General features: G+C 50.6%; 1 protein-coding gene across 1 annotated transcript; it reads right to left on the reverse strand.

Annotated features, from left to right (window-relative positions):
• Window positions 1-878: 878 nt before the first annotated feature.
• On the reverse strand, window positions 879-16,578 carry CNTN2 (contactin 2). Its single transcript, XM_072844656.1, has 22 exons — window positions 16,468-16,578; window positions 11,809-11,953; window positions 11,355-11,530; window positions 10,932-11,027; window positions 10,396-10,605; window positions 9,698-9,797; window positions 9,251-9,426; window positions 8,384-8,520; window positions 7,719-7,848; window positions 6,681-6,831; window positions 6,279-6,406; window positions 5,730-5,905; window positions 5,479-5,599; window positions 5,033-5,191; window positions 4,741-4,890; window positions 3,941-4,011; window positions 3,525-3,759; window positions 2,997-3,112; window positions 2,441-2,627; window positions 1,965-2,077; window positions 1,708-1,876; window positions 879-988 (listed from the first exon to the last, which is right to left on the reverse strand). Exons 1-22 carry the CDS (start codon window positions 16,520-16,522, stop codon window positions 879-881), a joined length of 3,111 nt encoding a protein of 1,036 aa, XP_072700757.1. The 5' UTR covers window positions 16,523-16,578.
• Between the last annotated feature and the right edge of the window lie 6,554 nt (window positions 16,579-23,132).

The following is a 23,132-nucleotide window of genomic DNA, read 5'->3' on the forward strand; positions in this document are numbered from 1 at the left end:
ACCCTCTCTCTATTGAAATTGGATATGTCAACATCTCCATTATTAGGCAGAACTGCCTCTCTGAATTAGTGGATGCTAGAAAAGGATCTCCTTTTCGCTTATCCCTTCTCCTCCCCAAACAAAAAGGAAAGAAGCAAACAACATAACAAAAACACCCCAAAAGTACATGGGATACAGATAACATTGAACGTTGCACCTCACAGCATAACAGTTGATACAAACAATAGGCTGGGGTTGCAAGGTAACACCAGTGTCGTAAAAAAGCTTTTCACAATCTAAATTCTGTGTTCACCCATCTTCAGGATGGGAACAGAGGTCAATCTCTCTTGTGGCTTTATCTCCTTGGGCTGGTTGTTGCAGAGTTTGGCTCATATTATGGGGGGTGGGGGGGGAAATCCTGTCCCATAATTTGTTAGAGATGGCTGTGACTGGGATTGGTATGGAACATGCTGATCACTGTGAAATCCTCAGTCCCCGTCCTCCCCTTACGCCCCAAAATTCACTGTACATATTTAAAAAAAAAAAAGAAGTCAAGTTTAGCAGTCTGGTTATTTTAGTACATGGCTTCATAAGGCAGAAAACCTACTGGATACAGTGTGTGGGGCAGCTGGCTGTCAGAATTCATGTAGAATTCTTCTTCATTTTGCTTGTTTCTTTAAAAAAATTTTAATTGGTTAAAGACCCATGTCTTGTATGAAAGCTTATATTCTTCCAAAACAAAAAAAAAGCTGTTTCTTTCTTCCTCCCTTCAAACAATGTTGTCAAATCCTTTCTCTGTAGTGCTGCTGTGGTACAAACTTGAAGTTGCAGCAGCCAAGTAGTTCCCCACTGGCTTGGGAGGAAGCATGTCTGGGAGTCCTCTGCTGCGCTGGCCATCGTCAGAGCTCCAGGTAGCTGATGAGGGCCACCATTACTAGAGAGTTAGTTGTGATAACGACAGCATGTGGCACTGGCCTCGTCACAGAGTCTTCCACCATCATACTTGTTCCTGAAAGAAAGGGAACGGGGAAGGAGCAACCGTCTCGTTGCACAGACACAACCTGATGTCTTGTGGAAAGAGTCGGGAGGGTTGGTACAGTGTTGATTCTGGGGTTCTGCGTGCTCATACTGCATTTATCTCTGATGAACCTCCCAGGATTTGAAACAAGAATTTGGAGGTGGGCCCTGAGTACTTACACCCTGAATCAAGGGAACCTACTGGAGTTGGTGTCGGGGCCCCACAAACAGTCAGGATTTCACTCTTAGTGAATGTAAGTTGGGCTTGCATGGGGCCTCAAGAGCTTTAGCTGCAAATAAAATAAAGCTGGGTTCAGAGTGGACTGAAAGGTTGCTCAGAGTCTGGAGAGAGGATAGCTTATGGAGGGCTGGAGAGGAATACGTCAGAAGATCCTTTGAGTGAACAGCACAAGGGAGCCAAAGACCAATTCCAGAGACTCAGTCTAAAACACTGGGGTAGGATGTTCCCCCGCGTTCCTGGAAGGGAGAGTGGGATTTTATAACGTAATAGTATTTATTGCTATTATGCCGTGCTATGGCCAGGTAGGGGAGGAGGTATGACCAAGTCATTTACTTATCAAAGAACAGTGGTAGCAAATGACAGGCAAGTAGTCCCGCAAATTAACTCCTCTCTCTGAGCTCGTTTTCCAGCAGTTTGTGAGGCACCCTGTAAATGCGCATCTGCGCGTGCAGTCGGAGGAGCGTACGTACCACTGTTTCGGAGGATGTGAACTTCTGCTGGGATTCCATCTCCCCCAGGGCCCGTCACCCTGATCTGTACAAAGGCGTGAGTGAAGTCTTCAGGGACAGGGATGTCGATCCGGCTCTTGCTGGCCAGGTATAGTGTGGGAGCAGAGTGGGAATCCTGCCTGTAAAGCATCTGTTGGAAGAGGCAAGTTTGAGTTTATGTTCACTGTGATTTCCTTAGGGTCACTTATAAGAGAAGTCCAGCTACATGCTGCCTGTACCTTGTACCCCGTAACTGCAGACTCATCTGCCTTCGCCACCACTGGATCCCACTTGATGCTGACTGTAGACCCAGAAAAAGTCCAGGAGATGTTGCCAGGTGGCCTCTTTGGTGCTAAGAGATACAAAACAAGACAGAGATTCAGTAAGTCAGGGACCGATGAGAATGTGCTGGTTACAGCCATCTCCTGAGACTCTACAACTAGTCGACAGGGCTGATGGCACCGCTACGGTTGGTTTAAAGGGAAGTATCCCAGCAAACATTACTCTGAGCACAGATCTTCTCAGATAAGTGATGCACAGACCACAAGACTGATCTGAGGAAATTCAGGGAACTGTTTTATGGACTATTTAAAATGGCGTTAGAGCACCAAGATAAAAAAGCTAATCGGTTAGCTGATCACTGGGGATCCTCTGGAGGAAGCAGCAGCCCCAGGGAGCGCAAGGTGCAAACCAGAGGTGGTCAGGGCTCACTCACGTGGCTTTGTCGTCGTGACATTGGTAGAGGGACTGGGGGGGCCGGTTCCAGCCCGGTTGTAAGCTCTGACTGACACGTGGTATTTTGTGTTGGGGTTCAGGCCTGTTACGTGAGCCGATGTGACCAGCCCGGCTGTTCTCACTCTGTCAGCTGCCTCCTCTTTATCACCATCCTTCCAGTACCGGATCTGAATAGAAAAGGGTATAATGGGTTTAGTAAGGATAGAGGCATCTGCAAACACCAGACTCAGTCCATCCACAGCCAGCGCTGGAGACCCTTTGGTATTTGTTTCTACGCATTTTGCTTAGTGTGTGCCCAGGAATAAGGTTACAGCCCGTGTGGAAAGGCAAGCAGAAAAAAAAAGGTGTTTCTTTCTTACTAATCTCTCTTGTGAGCAGTAGTACTGGCCCCATTAGAGCCTCGTGCTGTCCATTAATTATGCTCCATCTTTGGAAACAAATGCTGTTTCCTTTCACCTCACTTAGCCTGGGGGAATTTTCTTTGCTGGGCTCTTAGGTCTCAGTTTCAGTGTCTCATTCCCATTGCAGGCTCGTACCTCGTAGCCCAAAAGCACTCCAGTCATGTCTCCCTGCTCAACGGGCTCCCAGGACACATCCATTTCTGAGGACAGAACAGCCTTGGCCATAACTCTGAAAGGAGCCACTTTCGGTTCTGAAAAAGACAACAAAAGAGACTAAAATCCTTTTCCTCGCTCTGGGCAGCATAATCACCATACTGAAACGAAGGGCTCTCCTGCAGCATCGTTACCGTGCAGCCAGGTATTATGTGTACAAAGCAAAGCAAGAGGAAGGGATTTAGGGACTTAGTAGGACAAGCAGGGCCACAGCTGTGTGCTGTGAGGATCTGCGTCTGCTCTGAAGCTCTGGGTGTACAGTCACGGCTGTGTATTTGAAGTAGAAGATACATGTTATCCTGAAATCACTGTCAGCTGCTCTTTGAGTAAAAGAAACTTCTCCTATCGTGGAGCTCCCAGACAGACACAGCTCTGCAGGGAGCTGGTCGAGGACACGTTGGTTGGTTGGACAAAGCACAGCAAATTCCGAGTCACCGCGTCCCCCTTTACCTTCTTCTGCAGAGTACACGATGGCAGTGAGGCTCTCCGGTCCCTCTCCTTTCCTGTTGTATGCTTTGATCTTCACTTCGAAGGGGGTGTAGGGACCGATGCTCTCGTTGCGGTAGACGTAGTGCAGCGATTCTGCGTGCGGTACCCTCGCTGTCAACCACCCCTGGGTGCCTTTCTTGCGAAACGACAAGATGTAGCCAAAGCCATCTCCGTTCTGATAGTCCCGCAGCGTTGGCTGTGAGGGGGGCAGAAAGAGAGAGGAGCTTTGGTCAGTTCAAATGAGCAAGACTTTGGACGAAGCCGTGTTTGGCTCAACCACATATCGAAATTGTAATTGCAGCACAAAAGAAATGGCACGTGCTCCTCCCCCTGGCCCTCTCCCAGCATCCACGGCTGGCGCCGTGCTGCTGACTTACCGTCCAGTTGATGATCAGCTCGTTGGGAGCCCCTCCGCCTCCGCTGAGCCCAGATGGTGCCACAGTAGGTGCTGTCGGGTCCCCAAACAAAAGCAGACAGCACAGGTTGGGTTAAGGAAACAATAGTGATGAAGATGAGCACAGACACCGCACGGTCTGGGAGTAGCCAGGCTTTGACAGCTTGTATGAAAGTGCTTGTCTCTATATTTTCAGCTGTATTTCAGATGTTTGTGAAAATCAGGTCTAGAATATACTGGCTAGTGCCTGACGAGCTTATTTGGAGGCAGCATGTCTCCGAGGGGACAAGAATCAAGCTCAAAAGCAGGGATATGGAGGAGAGCTTTTATTGGAAAGGAGTTAATGTGCATTTGGTATGTTGAGAGCAGTTCTCCTGCTGTTCTTACATCCCTTCTGCTTGCACGTCCAAGCAGCAGAAGATATAATGAACATTCACAGCCATTTGCTGGGAAATTTACCTTGTCTTTGCAGAGTTGTGCTCTGTGATATAATAGGGCTCTTTCCCCTTTCTAAGCGTTACTGTGCAGAAGGTACAGGATTTGAAGCTAGGATTTATAATGGTTTCATATATTGTACCTAATGCCGGAGAAGTTAGCTGCCAGCTCTAGTACTGCTTTGTCTTTGACGTGTAAATGGGCAAAAAGGCAGAAAATTTTGTGATGGCATCACCTCTAGGAGCACTCAAGGAGATGACTAATTTTTTGGGACCGAGGCATGCTGAAAGCATGTAGGGACAAGTACCTCTGATTCCCCTTTCAACCTCTGAGCGTATCTGCACGTACCTGCTTCTTTGGTACGGATTTTGCTGGAGGGTAGACTTGGCTCCCCAACTCCAAGAATGTTACTCGCTAAGACCCGAAACTCATAATCCATCCAAGGAATGAGGCTCACCACCTGGGCAGTCTCTGCGTTGCCTTCAATATTTACAGGATCTATATAATCCAGTAACACGAGAGGAGAACAAATAGGGCGAGTGGCAGCCAGCGTACGAGCACAGAGCAAGAACTTGTCAGCGAGCTGGTGCCCTGCAGCCAGCACGGGCCATGCCACCACTGCTGCCATCGAGATACTTACTGGTACGCATTTGCTTCCATTTGCTGGAGAGGAGCGTCCGCGCCTCGATGATGTACCTGGCAATAGGGCTGTGGTTATCAAAGCCGCGGCTCCAGCTCAGCTGGACAGTGGTGTCACTGATGTCTCTCACCACCACACCCCCGGGGGGGCCTGGAGGTCCTGGGATGATGGGAGACAGATGGACATGTTACTAAGATGAAAGATTTGGAGGCTTATTGCTCTTTGTATTGTGCAAGTCATAAATTATAATCAGGCCTTTCTTTTCTGGAGGCTAGGAAGCCTCACCTCCAGTGCTGGCCTCCAGAAAAGCTCATAAGCCTATGCCAACCAGTTCAACTGTTAGATGGTGAGGTGGGCACAAGGGAAGAGCGAGGTGATCCCTTGCAAGGACCATGCTGTTACTTCGGGCTTGTAAGGAGCAGGGGACCTTACGACAGAGAAATTACCTCTGACAGTCAGCGTGGCTGACTCCGAAGCACTGTCCACAACTGTCTGGGCTGTACACGTGTACCGCCCCGAGTGCTTCAGCTGGGTGTTGAAGATGCTGAGGTCCCCAATAGCTTCCTTCTGCGTGGGGAAGAGAAGAGACAGTGGGGAGAGCATTTGAACATGCCTGATCGCATTCAGCATGCAAACAAAGAGGCTGCTATTAGTTTTCTATCTGTTTTGATGGTACATAATTGCCCTTTCTACTCACCACGCTGGCTCGCCGGTAGTGCCCCTCAGACTTGTCAAAGTCAATGGGGAAATCATCTAGTGACCAGGTGAAGGTTAGGTCCATAGTTGGATCATGGGACGCGTGACATTGTAGAGTAAGGTTTTCACCTACGTTGATATCAGCACTAGATGGTGCCAATGTGATTTTGGTGGCATCTGCAGAGAAAGAGCAGGGAGGGCTGTTAGCTGCAAATGGCCATGTACCAGATGTATATTAATGCTGCAGAGCATCCAAACCAACTAACACTTTCCAACTTGCCATCCCTCTCTAACAGCTGTAGTTTTACAGGAGGAAGAAGAGGGATTACAGTGGTTAGAAAATGGAAATGCTTTTCTCAAGGACCAGTAGTTGGAAGGTATGATTTGGTGGGTCAGGCAGAAGGTTTGCTGCTTCACAGGCTGAAATGTCTCCGATTCCCCGAGTACTGCATTGCTTTTTGGGAGTATAAGGAGAGGAGAAATATCACATCATGGCATTCTTAGACGTTTCTTGCTCGACTGACCCCCAAATCAAGGCAAACATCTCTACCTCGAACAGAGAGGACTCCAGTGCTGTTGGCTTTGCCCATGAAATTCTCAGCAAAGCAGGTATACTTTCCCTCATCAGATTTGCTGATATTCTGGAGGATCAGCGTGCCATCTGGGGTAATAGTCACCCTGGAAAGGAAGAAGAACCATACAAGAGGAAGGTTAAAATGTCTGTTCACTCTGTACACCTGACCTTTTCCAGCACTTGCTGATTTTAGAGAAATTGGTGATAAAGACAGAACTGCAAAATAGGAGTTTTCTACAGAAGAAACTAGAGGAATAACAAAGTGCTTATGTTCAGGGATGTAGCAGCACACTTGGGTCATCAAGTCCAGTCTTCTGGCAAGAAAAAAATGTGATTTTAGCTATGGTTTCTAGGTAGAAGCTGACTCTGTGCTGCTACCTGCTACTGTTGATCAGAAGTTCAGTCCCTTTGGTCCAGAGCACAGTGGCTTTTGGTGCTGCTCTTGGTTGGCATGGGATGATGACCTTCCCACTTCGGGCTGCAGGTATCAGTCGCTTCACTGGGTTTAGTCTAAAATCTGGTGCTAAGGCTACAGGGGAAAAAAACAGGATTAAGGAATGATTAGAAAACCCTGCTATGCGAGCATTTTAACTGCCACGTAACTAGGTATTGATTTGTTGTTAGATGACTTGGTAACAGAAGCATGGCAGTATCTGGTGAGCAAGATGGAGTGATTCCTCTGCTGCCGGGTGGTTTCTAACGCCTGCCGAGGCAGGTGTTATGTGGCACGTGTCGTACTTAGCGATGGTGATATGACCCTAACAAGTGCAAGGTCTTTGAGAGACACAAGAACAGCTGCTTTTGAAAATGTAGAGGATATTCTCTTCAACATCCTGATCAAAGTCACCAATGCAGACATCCAGCTTGCCTAAAACTCCTCCTGGAATTGCAGAGATAGAATCGGGTTTTATCTGGTGCCCTCATGCATTGCAGCGTGTTCATGTTGAACAGTTGATGCTTAGGGCCTTTAATTTATCTCTGGCATCTACTGACCACAAGGAGATAAGCTTTTAGACTAATGGGGAACAAGTTTGGCATCAGTCCAGTTCCAATCGCCATCCATCAAAGCAGGCTGAATGGATACTGGACTGTTTTCTTTGACCTCTTTCCTCCAAAAAAGAGGAAGGCTGTGTAGTGGAAGAGAGCTTGTGCTGCTGCTGCTGTCTGTCCTGTACACTTTCTGCAGCTAAACAGATGTCCTTGTTCTCTTTCAGCATTACTGAATTTACACAAGGTTTAAATTTTAAAGGGTTGTAGAGTGTCTTGTTGAAACAGCAACTATATTTCAATGGTGAGTGAAGCAGGTTTTGTCTGCTCTTATCTTACTCTGAGATCGCAAGCATAGGATATTAGGGAGAGAGCTAAAATGCTTCAGTGTCCCATTGAAACCCAGAGCACTGGGAAATGAGAAATTACCTTGCACTGTTAATTCAGCACTTGCATATACTGTGCCATGCTTGTTCTCAGCCACACACTGATACATGCCAGAGTCCTCCAGGACTAGCTTGGAAAATCTCAGCTCTCCACCGCTCACTTCGATGCGGTTCTGTGCAAACAAGAGGATGAACCCATTAGATGAGAAAGAACAAAAATGGAACTCAAGCCTCGTGTGTTCAGGGTTGAGTTTCATTACAGACTCTTGTGCCAGTTTGAAGCCAGCCTGGTTTTCCACGGGAGAAAACACAGGCCACTTTTTCTGTGTGTCCAGTCACTACCCCACATCACTGTGCTCTGTTTGCTGAGACTTCTGAGTGCCTGAGCAGCAATGTGCAGGTCATACCGAGACAGGTACGAGTGCTATTTATCCGCCCCGAGAACTGGCTATGAGTTCCTGTAGTTGCATGAAGCAATGGCTGGGATGGCAGTGACGGGAGAAGGAACTTGCTGTCGGTAAGGACTGTGGCATTGCTTTGCAGCCTCATGGGGGCACATGGAATAGGGATGCGGGGTGATAAAACGGGGTTGAGATGCATTTGCAGCGAGGCAGTAGAGGGTCTAAGTCTGGAGTAGCAGGTTCAGTGCTGCAGGTTCTGGTGTGCACTGGCTGAGCTGCTCTCGCTGTCAGACCTGCGCAGCGGTACCTGGGAGGTCAGCGGCTGCCCGTCCCGAAGCCATCGGACCGCGGGCCTGGGTTTGCCAGCAGCCGCGCAGCTCCAGCGCAGGTCGGACCCGATGTCAGCTTCCGTGTCTGTGATCACCTTCAGCCACTCCGGCTGAGCTGCAAAGGAGCAAGAGAGGTGGCAGTGCCAAGAAGATCAGATGAGAGGTTTGTTGTGCCAGGCAGGCAGAAGGATGCTCATTGTGTCATCTCTGCTGGCAGATTTATTTATCCCAGCGTGTTTCACCATAGTAACAGCCTTCGCCTTTTGTGCCGCGATGCAAGGCTGAGGCCTCTATGGGTCTGGCTGCAGCTGTGCATGTGTATTGCACAAAATTATGGCAGAATCCAGATCTGAGGGAAGAACGTTATGGTTTCTCTTCTTAAGAATAAATGCAGTCGTTCCTGAGCTTCAGGAAAGACTGGATTCAGACTAAGAGAACCAGGTTAAGTTTTGTAACTTGCCTAGGTCTGATTAATAGCTTCAAGTATTAACCCTTGTGGAAGTACCCCAGGCTTGGAGAGGATCTTCGTTGACAGCTAAGTCTGATTTTTACCACTATGCTTCCATCCCTCATTACCTCATTTTTGCTAGAATTGTTTTAGAGGAAGTTAGGAGGTCTCTCTCTCTCCTTGCCATAGCCTAAATGTATCCACTGAGGAAAGATATCCGTGATCTCTGCAGGTCTTTGTTAGGGCTTTGCAATAGGTTTAGTTAGGGCTTTGCGATAGGTTTAATTAGGGCTGATACGAGGCAGGGTCAGAGGTGGTGGTTTCACTCCCAAAGGCTCAGCCCGTTGCCTGGGGCATCTTGCCGTTCTCTGGCAAGGCACGTGTTTGAATGTGTTACCTTGAATGATGATGCGGCCCTGGTAGGTGTCTCTCCCTTTGACGTTTTCAGCCTCACACTCATAAGTGCCTTCATCCTCGAAGCCAACATCCTGGATCTGCAAGAGGGGCTCGCTTCCGATCCACTTGGAGGACTGCGAGCCGTCCAGCTTCCTCCACTTTATTCGAGGAACAGGGCTATGTAAAAGTAAATCTGGTGAAGGCCAGCTCTCGGGTACCCACGCTGCATTACAGCGCAGTGTAACTCAGTCCCCGTTTAGCCACCCAGGTCCCATCCCAGCTGGGCCTTGGCCAGCAGGACAGATGGTTTTAGCCAATTCCTCCCTCCTCCTGTTCTCCCTCCATCTCTGGTCTGCCGTAGACCCGTTGAAGAGAGGGGTTGTGAAAGTTGCAGGTTCCGCGATGCCCTCCCCGTCCCGAGCCTGAGCGACACAGACGCTGCACTCACTTTCCAAAGGCAAAACACTCCAAAGTCACCATCTGCCCAGCCAGAGCGTAGGTGTCTGCAGGAAACTTGGCTTTTATGCTGGGTGCATACTGCCTGGCATCTGTTAAAAGAAAAGCACTCTTGAGGAGTTCTGGATGACTTTAAAATGGCACACGTGAGGTCTTAAAGGGCAGAGGTACCCACAAGGTTACGCTCCTTTCCAAAACCTTTGTGTGTTTGGATAAGGCAAGAGAGGCTAAGTTTCATTTTCTTTTTAAAACAGCTCTTACTAAAGTCTCTAAAAATCTCTTTACAACATCTCAGGACTATTTCTCCTTCATTTCCTACCTGCTTAACTCCCTTTGCCCTGCCCAAGAAGTATCTTTGGCTGCACCTCTGCAAAGTCACTAAAGGCAGAGGAGAGTAGTTTCAGGGATATGTGAGCCTGCACAGGCTGCACCTTGCGCCACGTCTCTTTTACAAACAGAGAAAGCCCGTGGAGGGGGTTTCTAGCTGCACAAGCAGTAAAGCCTGGAGAGAGGGCTGCTTCCTTCCCCCAGGTTCCAGCCAATTAATATTTTTGTAAGCTCTTAAGCTCCCCTGAGAGGCTGGTGGGCGATTTGTGCACTGCTGGAGTCCTGTGGAGCCCGAGTGCTTTGTGGTGCCTTGTTAATTTTGCATTTTGCCCAGTCCCCTTATGGTAATCCAAGAGCACTGACCCTCTGCAGCGAGGCTGAGCCGGGAGAACTTGCTGAAAACACTCTTGGTGATGAAGTCGATGTGGCTGGTGGCAAAGCACGAATAGTTCCCCAGGTCGGAAGCCTCTGTCTTGGCAATGTAAAGGTTTCCTGTGGTCTGAGAGACGAAACGCCTTCCATCGGCTGGGATGAAATTGGGAAACTCATTCAGGAGCCATCGATAGGATAAGCCTGTGGGGGAAAGAGAAAGGAACAAACTGGACAAGTTGCCTGTGTCCTCTCAGGTGGGACTAAACCAAGCAGGCTGTCTTCTACACCAGTCTAAGCTGAAGTTGGTCCTTGGATGGGACTTGTTTTCTCCACATGCTAAGTCCTGTCTCTGTTTTGTTGCTTTACAGAGTCTGAATTAAAAACAAATTAGCTTCCCTAAAATTCCCAAAGAAAAGCAAGGAGCGATTCGCATGTCTGGGAATCCCTTGTTCTGTTGCATCTCTCCACCTGGCACCAGCAATGCTGCTAATCCCTGCTAGTGGCGATGCTGGAATGCAAACCCTTACCTGGGTAATGGGGAGGAGGGCTGCAGGCGAACATCACCCCCCAGCCTTCTGTAATCTTCACAGGGTCTCGCTCTTCTGCGGAGAATTCCTGCAAAACTAAACGTGCAAAGTGAAACCTGTCCGTGGACGAAGAAAACAGCTGGAGGAATTACTGTGTTTTATCTCCCCCTCCACAGGCTGGTCTTTTCAGTGGTTGTATAGAGGGAGATCCAAAAACATTACTGACTTTCTCCATAGTGCATCAAATTTCTACTGCACCTCCATGTTAACAGAAAGCACCAGGGGGTTTCTCCAAGTGATAATGTTAGGTACCATGCACTGGAGAGCTTCTCTCCAACCTTTATTAACGCAAGCAGGGGAGGCTCAGTTTACCGCCAGCATAACTGTGGCTGCGTTTCATTTACCTTGTGGAGACAAACTTACAGCCAAAGCGGAGGGAAGCTTCCCTGCTGACGACCGTGCCCCTGGAATTAGATGCCACGCATTGGTAGGAGCCAGCATCCTTGGCTTTCACTGGGTTGCTTATCACCAGGTCGCCTGCAACCAGCCTGTAACGGGAATCTGGCTCCATCTTTATCTCTGTGCCATTCATCTTCCACCTGCCAAGAGCATGCGTAAAGAAGTGTGAGGGGTAAATACTCCTTGCAACTGCGTGGTGCCTTCTTAGGAGGCTGTGCTTGGGTTTTTTTCCAGCTGTGGAATTTGCGTTAGATTTCTGTCTGGTCCATGACCTCGGTGGGATTGTACATCACGTGTAGATGAGGAGAGACTGATTCTCATGTTAGTGATTTTCTTTATATAAAAGTGGAGAACGGAAAGCAAAATTCTTGATGGTTGTGTGCCAGTCCTGGCACGGAGAGAGAGCGGGCGAGCTCACCTGTAGGTCGCAGGAGGACTGGCTCTTGCTCGGCAAGCCAGCGTGACTTTCTCTTCTGCTGAGCCTTCAGGGAAGAGGGTGTGGACAGGCTGCTCTTCAAACACTGGCCCGTAGTTCCTTGTGCTACTCTGTGCTTGGCACCAAACTACAAGAGAGGGAAAACCTGCTCAGCTCAATTTAGCTTTTTTCTAAAAATTCTCATTTTTAGTTTTGTAGGGTGTCCCTGGCAGCATCAGAACTGCATCTAGAATAAAAGAAGGAGCAACGTGAAAATCACAACCCATCTGTCACCACAGCCCAGCCCCAACCATGGCTTCGGGCAGATAGCGTGCGTTTCCCGCTGAGCATCTCGCACCATCTCTGCCATGCCAGAGGGACCAGACGTGCTTGACGACGTGCAGATGGAGGAGTACGGAGACACGCCTCTTGGAAAGCCATGCACAGACGAGACTGGAGCTGGGAACCCCTGGATGCCCTCCTTGTCCCTGGCAGTGAGGATGTGCTGGTTCCTCCTCTGTCTGTACAAACTTTGGCTGGTCGGTTCCTCCTAAGTCCTCTCCAGGACGAGGGAGGAGAGAGGAGAACCTGGATCTTCACAGTAAGTTCTCAGCTCTGCCACTGCCTCCCTGCACACACCTGGCAGATCCCGTCCATCCCTGCGTCTGCAACATCACCAGCTCTTGACGACTGAAACCTGCTGCTTGCTGGCATGCGAACCAATGCTGCAGGTATCAGTTCTACTTTCAAACTAACAGGATGAGCTTGAAGCTTCCTCTGTAGTGTCCAGACACAGGTTTGATTCTGATCTTGCTGTCATGAGTATGGCTCAGGCATAGGCACAAGAGGAACATAAGAACCTGCCTGCCTTCTCCTACGCTGTGCCTGGGCCACCCTTTGGCGTGGGGATGATGTTTCCCTGGAAAGTGCCAGCTGCCCGCAGTGAGTGACTCTGTGTCTCAGGTAAACGGCAAATGCTAGCAGCCCCCCCTCCACACAGGCTTCATGGAAATGGCAGTGCAAATAAGGAAGAACAAAGCAGAAGCTGCCTGGAAATCTCTTAACTGCAGAAGTGACTGGTGGGATAATGATCGCCAGCAAGTCTGTTCTCTCCCTGGCACCTGGAGAAATGCCTTTTCCCTTAGCAGGGATGGAGCCACCTCAAGGCAGTGTGCTCCCAGCACAGTCCCCCTCTGCCTCTGCAGTGATAAGCTCGGAGAAGCTTAGCTAGCCCCAGGATCCTTCCATGCTTTGTAATTGAATTAATAACTGTCTTAAAACTGCCATGCCAACCAGCAATCTGTTTCCTTCCCTACAGTACACAGCATGGTCACTAGTTAAATTAAGTGACTCCAGTAAGTGTGATGTTTTATGCAAGAGTAACTTCCAGCAGGGAACGGCCAGCTCAGCTCTCCTGGGCGCGGGGGAAGCAGCCCTTTACCTGTAGCTCCTGGGGTTTGTCTCATGTTCCGGCTGCTCTTGCATGCGGAGATGAGGGGGAGACGGGAGAGGGGCTCCACTAATTGGCTCCGTGGGTTCAGAGCAGCTGTCGGCTGCTCCTTGTGTCCGAGGCTCAGTCAATTACCCCGGCCCTCGCTCCGGCAGCGGGGAGGTGCTGCTGCAAGGGAGCCACATGCAGGCAGGAGCCTGAAGGTCCCTGGTGTCACACAGGGGAGAGGGACTGTAGCCTGTGTCTAATACTTTGGAATAAGAGAAAAGCAGCGTTTTGAGGGTTGTATTCCTTCCAAATCGGCGTAGGTGCCATTTTCCATCTGGAATAGTTATATTCACAAAGGAGAAGCTTGTGTAAGCTGGAAATCTTCTCTCAGTTGGGTCAGCAATGGCTGTGCTAAGCAAGTCTCAGCTGGAAATAACTGCTGACCAGCAGGTAAAATAATCATGAGTTAATGGAGAATTAATAAGAAAGTAGTGTATTAATTGTGTTCTGATAGATGGTAGTGAATGGATTAAGGTTTAACAGCTTTACATTTTGAGATTAATAGGTAGCATATGGTAAATAATTTCTATTTATTTAACAAATAAAATAAATATTATTAACACTCACATGCATGCCTTTTCTCATGGGATGCTCCTTCCCAATCAAGCCAAATTACGCTAATCATCCCTTGTGATTCCACCCAGAGCCTGCACCCCGTTGCTGTCCGCTGCTGTCCCCTTTTCTCTGCCAAGGTTATGGACTGCAACTGTCAGGCATTGATTTTATCCAATGTAATCTATGCCAGAAGTTCGGACGAGTTTTTATCGACAGTTCCAAGGTGTCTGGTTGGTGTTGGGGGTGAAATGCCTGGATCTCACTCGTTAAGCAAAACAACTGTTAGATTAAAGTAATAATTAAACAGTTACAAGTTCAGGATATGGTTAGAACTAAGAACTGAGAGTAAAGCAGGGTGGCAAATCTCAGTACCTCTGAGACTGATCGTCTGGACTACTTCTGTCACCTCAGAACTCTCATTTTTAATGTCACCAAAACAAGTACCTTCCTTTGGCTCTTATCATTTGGGTAGCAGGGAGAAGGCAAACACAAAATAAAGGTCTTCAAGCCTGCAAGCCAAATTTGCAAGAAGCAGAGTGATGGGCTCAGAATTGGGCATGCCTGATGCAGCCCTACTTTCTGTGTTAAAATCCAGCTAGGTGAGCACAAATTATGCTAAATATGCTGCTACTTCTGGATAGAACAACATTCATTATTAGAAAAAATAAATATTAACACTGAAATAAATAGGAACGGGTGAAAATGGAACATCTGAAAATTTAAGATTTGGAAAAACAGCTGCAGAAATGCTTGAACATTTCAGCGCTCTAAGAGTAACTTGTGCTATTGTTTGGGAGAGTAAAATACCCTATCATGAAATACACCATCAAGGACATAGCAGTCTCTGCGAGGATAAAAAAATCGCAAACTTTATACCAGATATTGCTGGAGTAGACAAAACTCAAACTTTATCTCCTTTGCCACTGCAGTGGGCAGGGAGGTGACTGCCAGTGCCTCCCTCGTGCAGTGGCGCTGGCCCATTTCTGGCTTTTGTATTATTATGAGTATTGGGAATATGCTGAAAGTCAGACCTGGAGAGCCCAGGTGTCCAGGAGGCTGAATGCTTTCCCTTTGTGCTGAGCTCCACACTAGCTTTGGAGACCAGGGAATGATAAATGTCTCAGCTGAACATTTTCCAAGATGTATTCCAGTTTACGAGGACATCAGCAGCAATCCTTTTATTGAGCACAGGCAGCATAGCCATAGCTCCGGAGCACTGACCACAGCCTGAAGCCTTGGCACATGAGGGAGCTGGGCAATTAATTGGTTTTATAGGAAATCTGAACACACATATGTGCACAAAATCAAAGCGGTTATTTTTAAAGAGCAGCTCCCTGAGGAACAGAGGGTTATTTTTAACGAGAAGCTTTCTGAGGAACAAAGGGACAGCGCTTTGGCTAGCCTTAGTTTTCAAGATTTTCCATGGCTTTTACTGAATGAAGAAAGGCCAGAGAGATTTTTAGACATTCCTGACAGCCTTGTTCATTAGAGAGTCTTCTCTGTGCACTTCATAAGCTTTAAACCCTTACATATTGCTGGGAAGTCAGCCTTTCGGTGCTGCGGCCGAGGGAGGGGTGACATTGCCAACCCAGCTTCCCAGGGCTGGAGCCAACAGCCCAGAGCCGGAGGCTTTGGGTCTTCACCCGCTCTGCAGTGTTGCCTTGAGCTTCATCTATAGCTGGAATTTTTTTGTCCCTGGTCCCTCGCTCCTGTTCCCAGTGAGGATTTCTCTCTGTCCCAGCTGGCTCCTGAGATCCATTGCATCATCAGCCAAAGGTCAAGAGAAAATAACCCTCACAGGCTTTACAGTGAGTCATTTTTTGTGGGCTCAGCTTGGACGGGGAGCAAGTTGCACGAACTCAGCTGGTTAATGGGAGAGCCCAACTCCATCTTGCTGCCTCTACCAGATTTGGGTCAGACCAATTTCCAAACGGGCTAATTGCCTCCCAGTCTAGGGCAGCCACCCCTCCCTCTGCCTCCTTGGGGATCCAGAGAACATTAAAAGGTAATTAGATATTTATAAGAACAGGCGAGCAGTCTCTGCCTGGGATGATGAATTAGCTTGAAGACATTATCTAATTCTCAGTTGTCTGAAATGAAATGTCTCCCTGCTGAAAAGGGACCTTCCGAGCGCAGCCTGAGACTCCCTGAGATCCAGAAATGGTCCCCGATGAATGGGGGGATCTTTGCAGTCAGGGTATGGCCGAAAAGGCATCCCTAGAAAAACCAGGAGGTGAAGTGGCTTCGCCTTCGCCATGAGCGAGTCCTGCTGGCAGGAGGAAATTCCTCCTTGTGCCGAGGCCAGGGCAAGCCTGGGCAGCGTGGGCTGCAGAGGGGCACTGGTCCTGCCAAGGCTTTGCCTGAGGATCTGCATCTCCTGCATTTCACCTAAATTTGAGTTTAGAAAGGGGGAGACTTGTGCGTCAACCGTTCCTGTCCTCTTTCGTGAGCGGTACAAAGGGCAGTTTGGCGTAGCACAGACACGTCCCCTGGCTGCATAAACCACCCGGGAGAATTGGGGCTTCAGCATCGCTGCAGCCTGCAGAAGGGCACGGAGGGGTGCATCCCATGGAAACCTCCGGGCCGGAGAGGCGAGGGGCTGCTCTTACCCAGAAAGGTGACGACAGCTAGGGACGTGCGGACAAATCCAGCGATGCCTCCCATCCTGCGCCTCCGGCCGGGCTATGGCCCCTGCGGCTGAGCCTCTACGGGTGAGTGGGGACAGCGGCCCTGCGACAGACAGAGAAAGGAGTTATCTGCAGCGTTTCTGTGGCTCTGCTCGGTGGCCCAGTGTCCAGCTGGGCGTCCCCGCTGGCCACGGGCCCGGGGTGCGAGTCACTCGGGAGCAAACATCCAGCTGCCCAGAGAGGAACACACAGGGGTTTGAAGGAGCTCTTTTTCTTTCTGACATGATGGATCTGGTTGGGAAATTGTTCCTCCTCCCTTATTATCTGCTATTCTTCCTCCCTCCTCCAAAAATAATGCTTCTTTCCTAGCATTTTTTATTAAAAAAACGCAAAGCCAGAAGCACACAGGAGTAGGTAGGGGGGAAGGAGGAAGAAATAATGTGTTCTTGTTACTTTGTGAAAAAGGCATCTTTAACTCTTCAGGCAGGCAGCGACTGTCTTTGGGTGTCATGCCAGCCCCAAGTCTCTTGTTCTGGAGAGGCTGGGGGGACCCGGCTCGTCACCATGCACTGCACCCAGCTGCAGAGCATCCGCATGGTGAGCTCGCGCTTGCAGGGTGGCCTGGAAAGCGAGCGGCACAGGGAGGTCTCCGTGGGGCTGCGCTGCAGCCTGCGGGGTCATTCCCTGCTTTTCTTCCAAGTTAAACGCGTTTGAGTAGTTAATCAAGACATAACGGAATGCCAAGGCATTTCCTGATGCTGTGAGACACATTAGTAGGTGGAGCAGTGTTTTCCAGTCCCTTCCACAGGCTCCTGTCTTCCAAGATCTCTCAAAAAGAAAAAAACGCAAACAAAACACCGAGCTGTTGGTGCAGAGCCTGGTCCCTGCGCTCTCCTGGCTGCGCCCACCGCGGGACCAGCTTCAGCACATGCACCTCTTTCCTTGTAACTCTGGCAGGGGTGTTGGGCTGGGGTTTTTTTTTCCCCTCTTTGTTAACAAACGCTTTTGAAATAATGCATTGAGGAGCCCCACAGCCCAGCGGAGTCTCGCGTTCCCCGGTGCCCTCCCAAATGCACACCCCAGTGAGCTGCTGCTGAAGGCGCTGCCAAGAGCCGGGCTGCTCGTGGGCTGCGAGTGCTGCTTATCCCTCTGCTCCAGCTGGTGCTGCTTCCACTTCTCTCCCTGCCCATCTGTCTGCCCGAGCAGGCTCCTAAGCTCCTCTGAGCAGGGATTAGCTTTCTATCTCATGGGATGCAGCCCCCTGTGCATTGCTGGTTTAAGAAATCCGGTGCCCCGCTCATTAAGAGCAGCCCTTGAAGCGCACCTGAGCAAACAGCGATAGTCCCGCGTTTGCTTCGCGTCCTGCCTCCGGGGACCCTGGCTGGGTGGAACAGCCACCTGGCCTCTGTGTCCTCACCCAAAAGAGAAGATTTTGCTACCAACACTTGAAAGGGAGGAGACCCCATCCCAAATCCTCCTTGATTTTTATCTTGCTTGGGTCGGAGGGCTGGATCCCAGCCTCCCGGTCCAGCGCTGAGAGAGCAGAGCCCAGCCTGCTTGCTCGTACCCTGGTTAAATATTTTTTATGTGACAGGCCCCTAAATAGGGCTGGTGCTTAATTGTGCTGTGTGGCCGGGGAAGGAGGACCCCTGCCATAAAGAAATGGCCTGGCGGGAGAGGGCCGAGCTGCGTTACGGACAGGCAATTCGGGGACAAAGCGGAGAAGGGCGTAAGACGCATTTACATGAAAGCTGCTCCACGCAGTTTGTTCCAGCAGCCCTGAAGTGAGTTAGTCACATGAAATCACTTGATGTCAACGAGAATCATGCCCCAAATGGTGTCCTGAACCCACGGCCTTTCAGCTAACACTGCCTCATTGTTCCCCTGCCTTCACCCTCTGCCTGCTTCTCTCTCATGTGCCTTGTGCTCACGTCGTAAGCACTTTGGGACAAGGACCAGCTTTTTGCTCGATCTGTTTTGCAGGCAGCGCTGCGATGTGGGCTTGCAGGCAATGCCAGCGCTGCACTAATTAGTAAGTTGACTTTTCCAAGTGTCTGAAGTTTGGTTTCTTCACCAGCATGTTACAATGCCCAGGGTTTGTGGAAAGCAGCAAGCATCGAAGCTCTTCCTACACCCAGCGGCAGCAAATTAAAGTAAGAGAGTCCTGCTCCATCGCTGCCAGCCCCGTTTTCTGAGGCTGAGTCCTCTGCCTGTGCCCTGGGAGCTGCCTGCGAAGGCACTGCCCGGGTGCAGCTTTGCTCTCTTCTGTTCATTTTTCCTCTCTCTTTTAAAAGAAATAGGAAAGAGTGTGGGAAAGTTGGATTTTGTTATTTTTAATAAGGAGCAGGCAGCGTGAGGAGGTCGGGCAGTGCGGTGTTGGCCGTCCGCCCTCCTCGGGGGCTGGAGGCTTCTCCGGGCTGCTCCTGCCCCTCTGCTGCCTTTCTGGTTTTATCAGCACTTTACGCTTTCTGCTGTTTGAAATAGAGATGCTGCATTTGAGCAAGAGCAAATTGCTTTTCCTGGGTGCTTTTGCATAAACAAGCAGTGGTCCCAAGGGCTGAGCTGAGGGCTGGTCAGGAGGGAGAGGAGGGTGAGCTGCGATGCCCTTCTGTGGGAATACTTCTGCCAGTGTTCCCCTTCAGCTTCCTTCCCTGTGGCCCAGCAAAGCTGGTATCTTATAAAAATTAGGCTGATTTGAATTATTTAATTAGTTATCAATTCATTATTTATGATGTAAACTACAGCTTTGATCCCCAGTTCTGCTGCTGGCTCCGGCTCTGCAGCTTCCCCCTTTCCACCCTGACCTCCACATCTGCTCTGATCCTTAACGTTCACATCATTTTCTCTTCTCAATTCCTTGTGTCCATCCCTCCATTGCTCCAAAATCCCCCTCACACACACAGAGCTGTCTTTGCTCCTGAAACACTCGGGGGTGAGTTTTTCCCACCTTTCCAAAGACGAGATGCGGGGTGCTGCTGCTCTGCGGGCTGAGGAGGGACACGGGGAGGCTCCTGCGGAGGGGCACGGGGAGATGCTGCTGTTTTGCTCTTTTGAATCCAGCCTCAGCCCAGCCCGTGCTTTAACTCCTTTGTAAAAAATTAGGACCGTGATAGCCAAGGAGAGCTCCAGGTACGATCCACAGCATACGAACACGTGAGAGAGTAACAGAGTAATGTCTACAAGTGCTGACGCTGTATTTGTTCGCAATTAGAGACTGGATGAAATAATCCTCTCAGATACTGTTTTGCCTGTTCCCGATTGTCTTATCACCTAAGTGCTGTGATCAAATTGTGCCCGAGGGCCTGACGCTGTGAGACGGCACCTGGGGCTGCGCTGGGACCCTGGGGGCAACTTAAAGCTGCGACCCTGAGCTGTGGATCCTGCATCTGACTCTGAACTTCTCCAAAGCGTGGGCGTGCGCTTTGCATCTGATATTTAGGCCTGCTCTCCGTCCTTAATTAGAAGAAAGCCCAGGGGGACCTGTTCTTTTCCCTCTTCATAGGGTATTTTGACAGTCACTCGAAAGCCTTCTGTTGTACTGAAAGGGGATCTGTCATCCCTGCTAATGGATGCTGTCATTAATACTTCCACTAGCCAGGGAGGCATAGGCACACTCAAAAACACGTGCATTAGCCCTTTCCTCTGCAGCCCCTGGGACCTGGGAGTGCTCCATTATCATGGAGGCAGAGTTAAAGAGCTACAGAAAGATTGTGAGTCCTCCTGAACCTCTGGAAGAGGAGATGCTGCCTGGTCCAGCGCCTGCAGCTCCAGTTCTGACTGTGGAGCATCCTTTGGAAGAGGCGACTCCAGCAGGACTCGGGCATGGCGGGGGCTGAAATGGCTTTTGGTAGGAGATGGGCTTTAACAAGAGATGACATGGCCAGAACAGGCAAAGTGCTATCTGTTACCAGGGTAAATGAGTGTAATTCAATCTCCTGTGGTTAGGTGATGAGAGGAGCATTTGTCTGTAAGTGGGGCAGCTCCTTCTGCTGCAGCATTCCCCGGGGGAGGATTGCTCCGGAGGGTGGGTGGTGCAGGAATTTGTCCTGTGCTGTGAGTGTCCCTTTTATTAAGGATCATCACTAAGGCTGGAAAGGGCACGCTTTTGATCTTTGCAGGATTTTGGCTTGCAAAACCTGTTCAAGGTTAGGTACATGTTGTCCATCTCCAGAACAGCGTGTTTCAATGAGTTGCAAATGGTTTTATTGTAATGTATCTGTCCTCTTGTAAAACTGCCTGTGCCCAGGAGAGGTTGATTTAGATGCAAACTCTGGATTCAGCCTTTTCCTGAGCTTTTTGAGGTTCAGATCTGTTGGTGGCTCCAGGACCTGCAGCAGCTGTTGCTGCAGAAATCCTGGGCCACCCAAAACCCATCCTAAGCAGTGAAGTCTCCAAGGTCCAAATGAGGACCAAAAGCACCCTCAGAGGGGTGGAGTTCAGCCCTCCCTAGGCTCATCAGTCACCGTAACACCGTAACAGACACCAAACCCCGTCTGCAGTGACTGGGGGAACCCTGCTCCCCGCTGCGAGTCAGGACCTGATGTAGAGGAGTGCTGTGGGCACTGCTTGCTCGCTTTGGTACCTGTCCCCAGCTGCAGCAGAGATGTGTCCCAGAAACACTTCTAGCAATAGCTGGGGGGTCCTGTGTGCCCTCTCTCCTGCCCAGAGGGGTTTGGATTGTCCCAAAGGCTCTGCCCCCGTGCAGCTTTTGAAGGCAGAGCCCTTCTCCTCTGCTGTGCAGGCTGAGAGAGAGGAGCAGCAGCAGCTGCTCTCCCGGCTGCCAGCTACACCCTGCTGTCCCCATCCCACCCTGTCACCCTCACCCAGGGTGTGGGACGGCTGCTGTCACCGCTGCAATGGGTACATTCACCTGCCCTGGGCTTGGTGCTCCCTGTCTGCACCCCGACATCGCCTCAGGGAGCTGGGCAGCGGGGCGGAGGGAGAGGACAGAGTGGGGACCTGGAGGAGGAGAGCTCTCCCCCCGGCTGTGCTTGCACAGGAGGAGCTGAGGCTGGTGCAGGAGGCTCAGAGCCTCCAGGCCGGGGCTGCGGGAGCAGATGGTGCTCACAGCCCGGCCTCCTTCCCTGCCGGCAGCTCCCTGCTGGGCCACGGCGATGCCACCCGCAGCCAGGGCTGGAGCTGGGGCTCTGCCGTCCGGATGCATTTGTTATTGTGCGATGGGCTGAGGCGTTAGCACAAAGCGGGGGACACGCTCTGCGTGCTGCAGTGCCCAGCACGGTGTGTCCTGCCCGCAGGAGGGCTTTGCTGCGGTGCTGGGTGAAGGGGGCACCTGCGGACCGGGAGCTCACACCCGGGTGGGGTGGATTAAAGCAGCTGGTTTTGTCACCAAAATCGAATTTCGGTGACATTTTCAGTCTGTCTGTCTGTCTGCCTGGCGTGCCTGCCCTCGCTGCTGTGTTTGCACCTGGGCCAGGCAGGCAGCAGGCAGGGGAGGCGAGATGCGGTGCCATGGCCGCGATGTTCAACAGTCCAGCTCGGGAACAAGGAGACGGTCCGTGGCCGAGGGTGCGAGCCCTGGGATGGGAGCAGAGCTGCCAAGCAGGGAGCAAGGGGCTTTCACAGGCCGGGCTGACCCAGAGCCCCAGAGACAGGGCTGCTGCCCTGGCCCCGTGCCCCAGGTGTGAGCAATTGCAACCAGCCCTCGTTAGTGTAATTGCAGGCAGGGCTGGGCTCTGCCCTCCCAGCTCAGTGCGGAGACCAGTGTGATGGAGAGAGGTAAGGGGGGAAAGAAGAGAGGCAAAGGTTTAATTCTGGGGGAGTTCAAGGGCCCAGAGGAGGAAGGTGGAGAGGTGCAGCGTGGCAGGACCCTGTCAGGAGGGGATGGGTGCAGGGGTTTGCCCCTTAGGGTGGCTGGGAAGGGTGCCCTGAACTCCCTCGGGGCTGGTATTGCTGGGTGCTGGCACTGTGTTTGCTCTGGTTCTCTGCGTGATCTGTAGCCCTGACTGGTTTGTGCTGCTGTGTTCCAAGCTTGGTGTCTGCTGCCAGTTTGGGGTGCCCTGCCCCAGCTGTGCTGTGGTCTTAACCCCCAGCATGGCCTCTGCGTCCCTGTCCCTTCCCTAGCAAGAGCCTCCAGCATCCTGCCTGCCTCTGGGAGCTGTTGGCCGAAATAGATTGTACTTTTAGAAATTAAGTCAAGCAGCAAAATCCCAATGCAGGGGTAACGTGCCCTGCAAACCTGCTTTGCTTGCTGCTAGAAGAAAAGTTAGTTGTGTTTGCTGGGGCACCTCCAAAACTCAGGGGTGGGATTTTTATTTGGGGTGGGGTTTTGTTTAGTTTGGATCTGGCTCTGGTCCTGTTGCTTTTAGTTGAACTGGCTCCGTGCTGTGGCCCTGCCTTGCAGGGCTGGGCAGGAATGCTGCAGGCCTCCTTGCACTGCACTGCAAACCAATTTACATCTGGAACAATTCTGAATCACCATATCCATGGAAACTAATGCGCTTCTCCCTTTGACACAAGCATCCAGAGCAATGCCATTCCTGCTCCCTGTGCAGAGCAGACCTTGTAGGACCAGGGCCCAAGGTGTGCGCATGGGCCCTAATTAATCGTTTCGGAGAGTGCAGCAGGCTGTGGGATTTGGTGTGTGAAATGGGTGGAGGGGCTGAGCCTCATGCGTGAACGATGGTGCC

This window comes from Ciconia boyciana, chromosome 23, assembly GCF_034638445.1.
Source record: "Ciconia boyciana chromosome 23, ASM3463844v1, whole genome shotgun sequence".
Classification (NCBI taxonomy): domain Eukaryota; kingdom Metazoa; phylum Chordata; class Aves; order Ciconiiformes; family Ciconiidae; genus Ciconia; species Ciconia boyciana.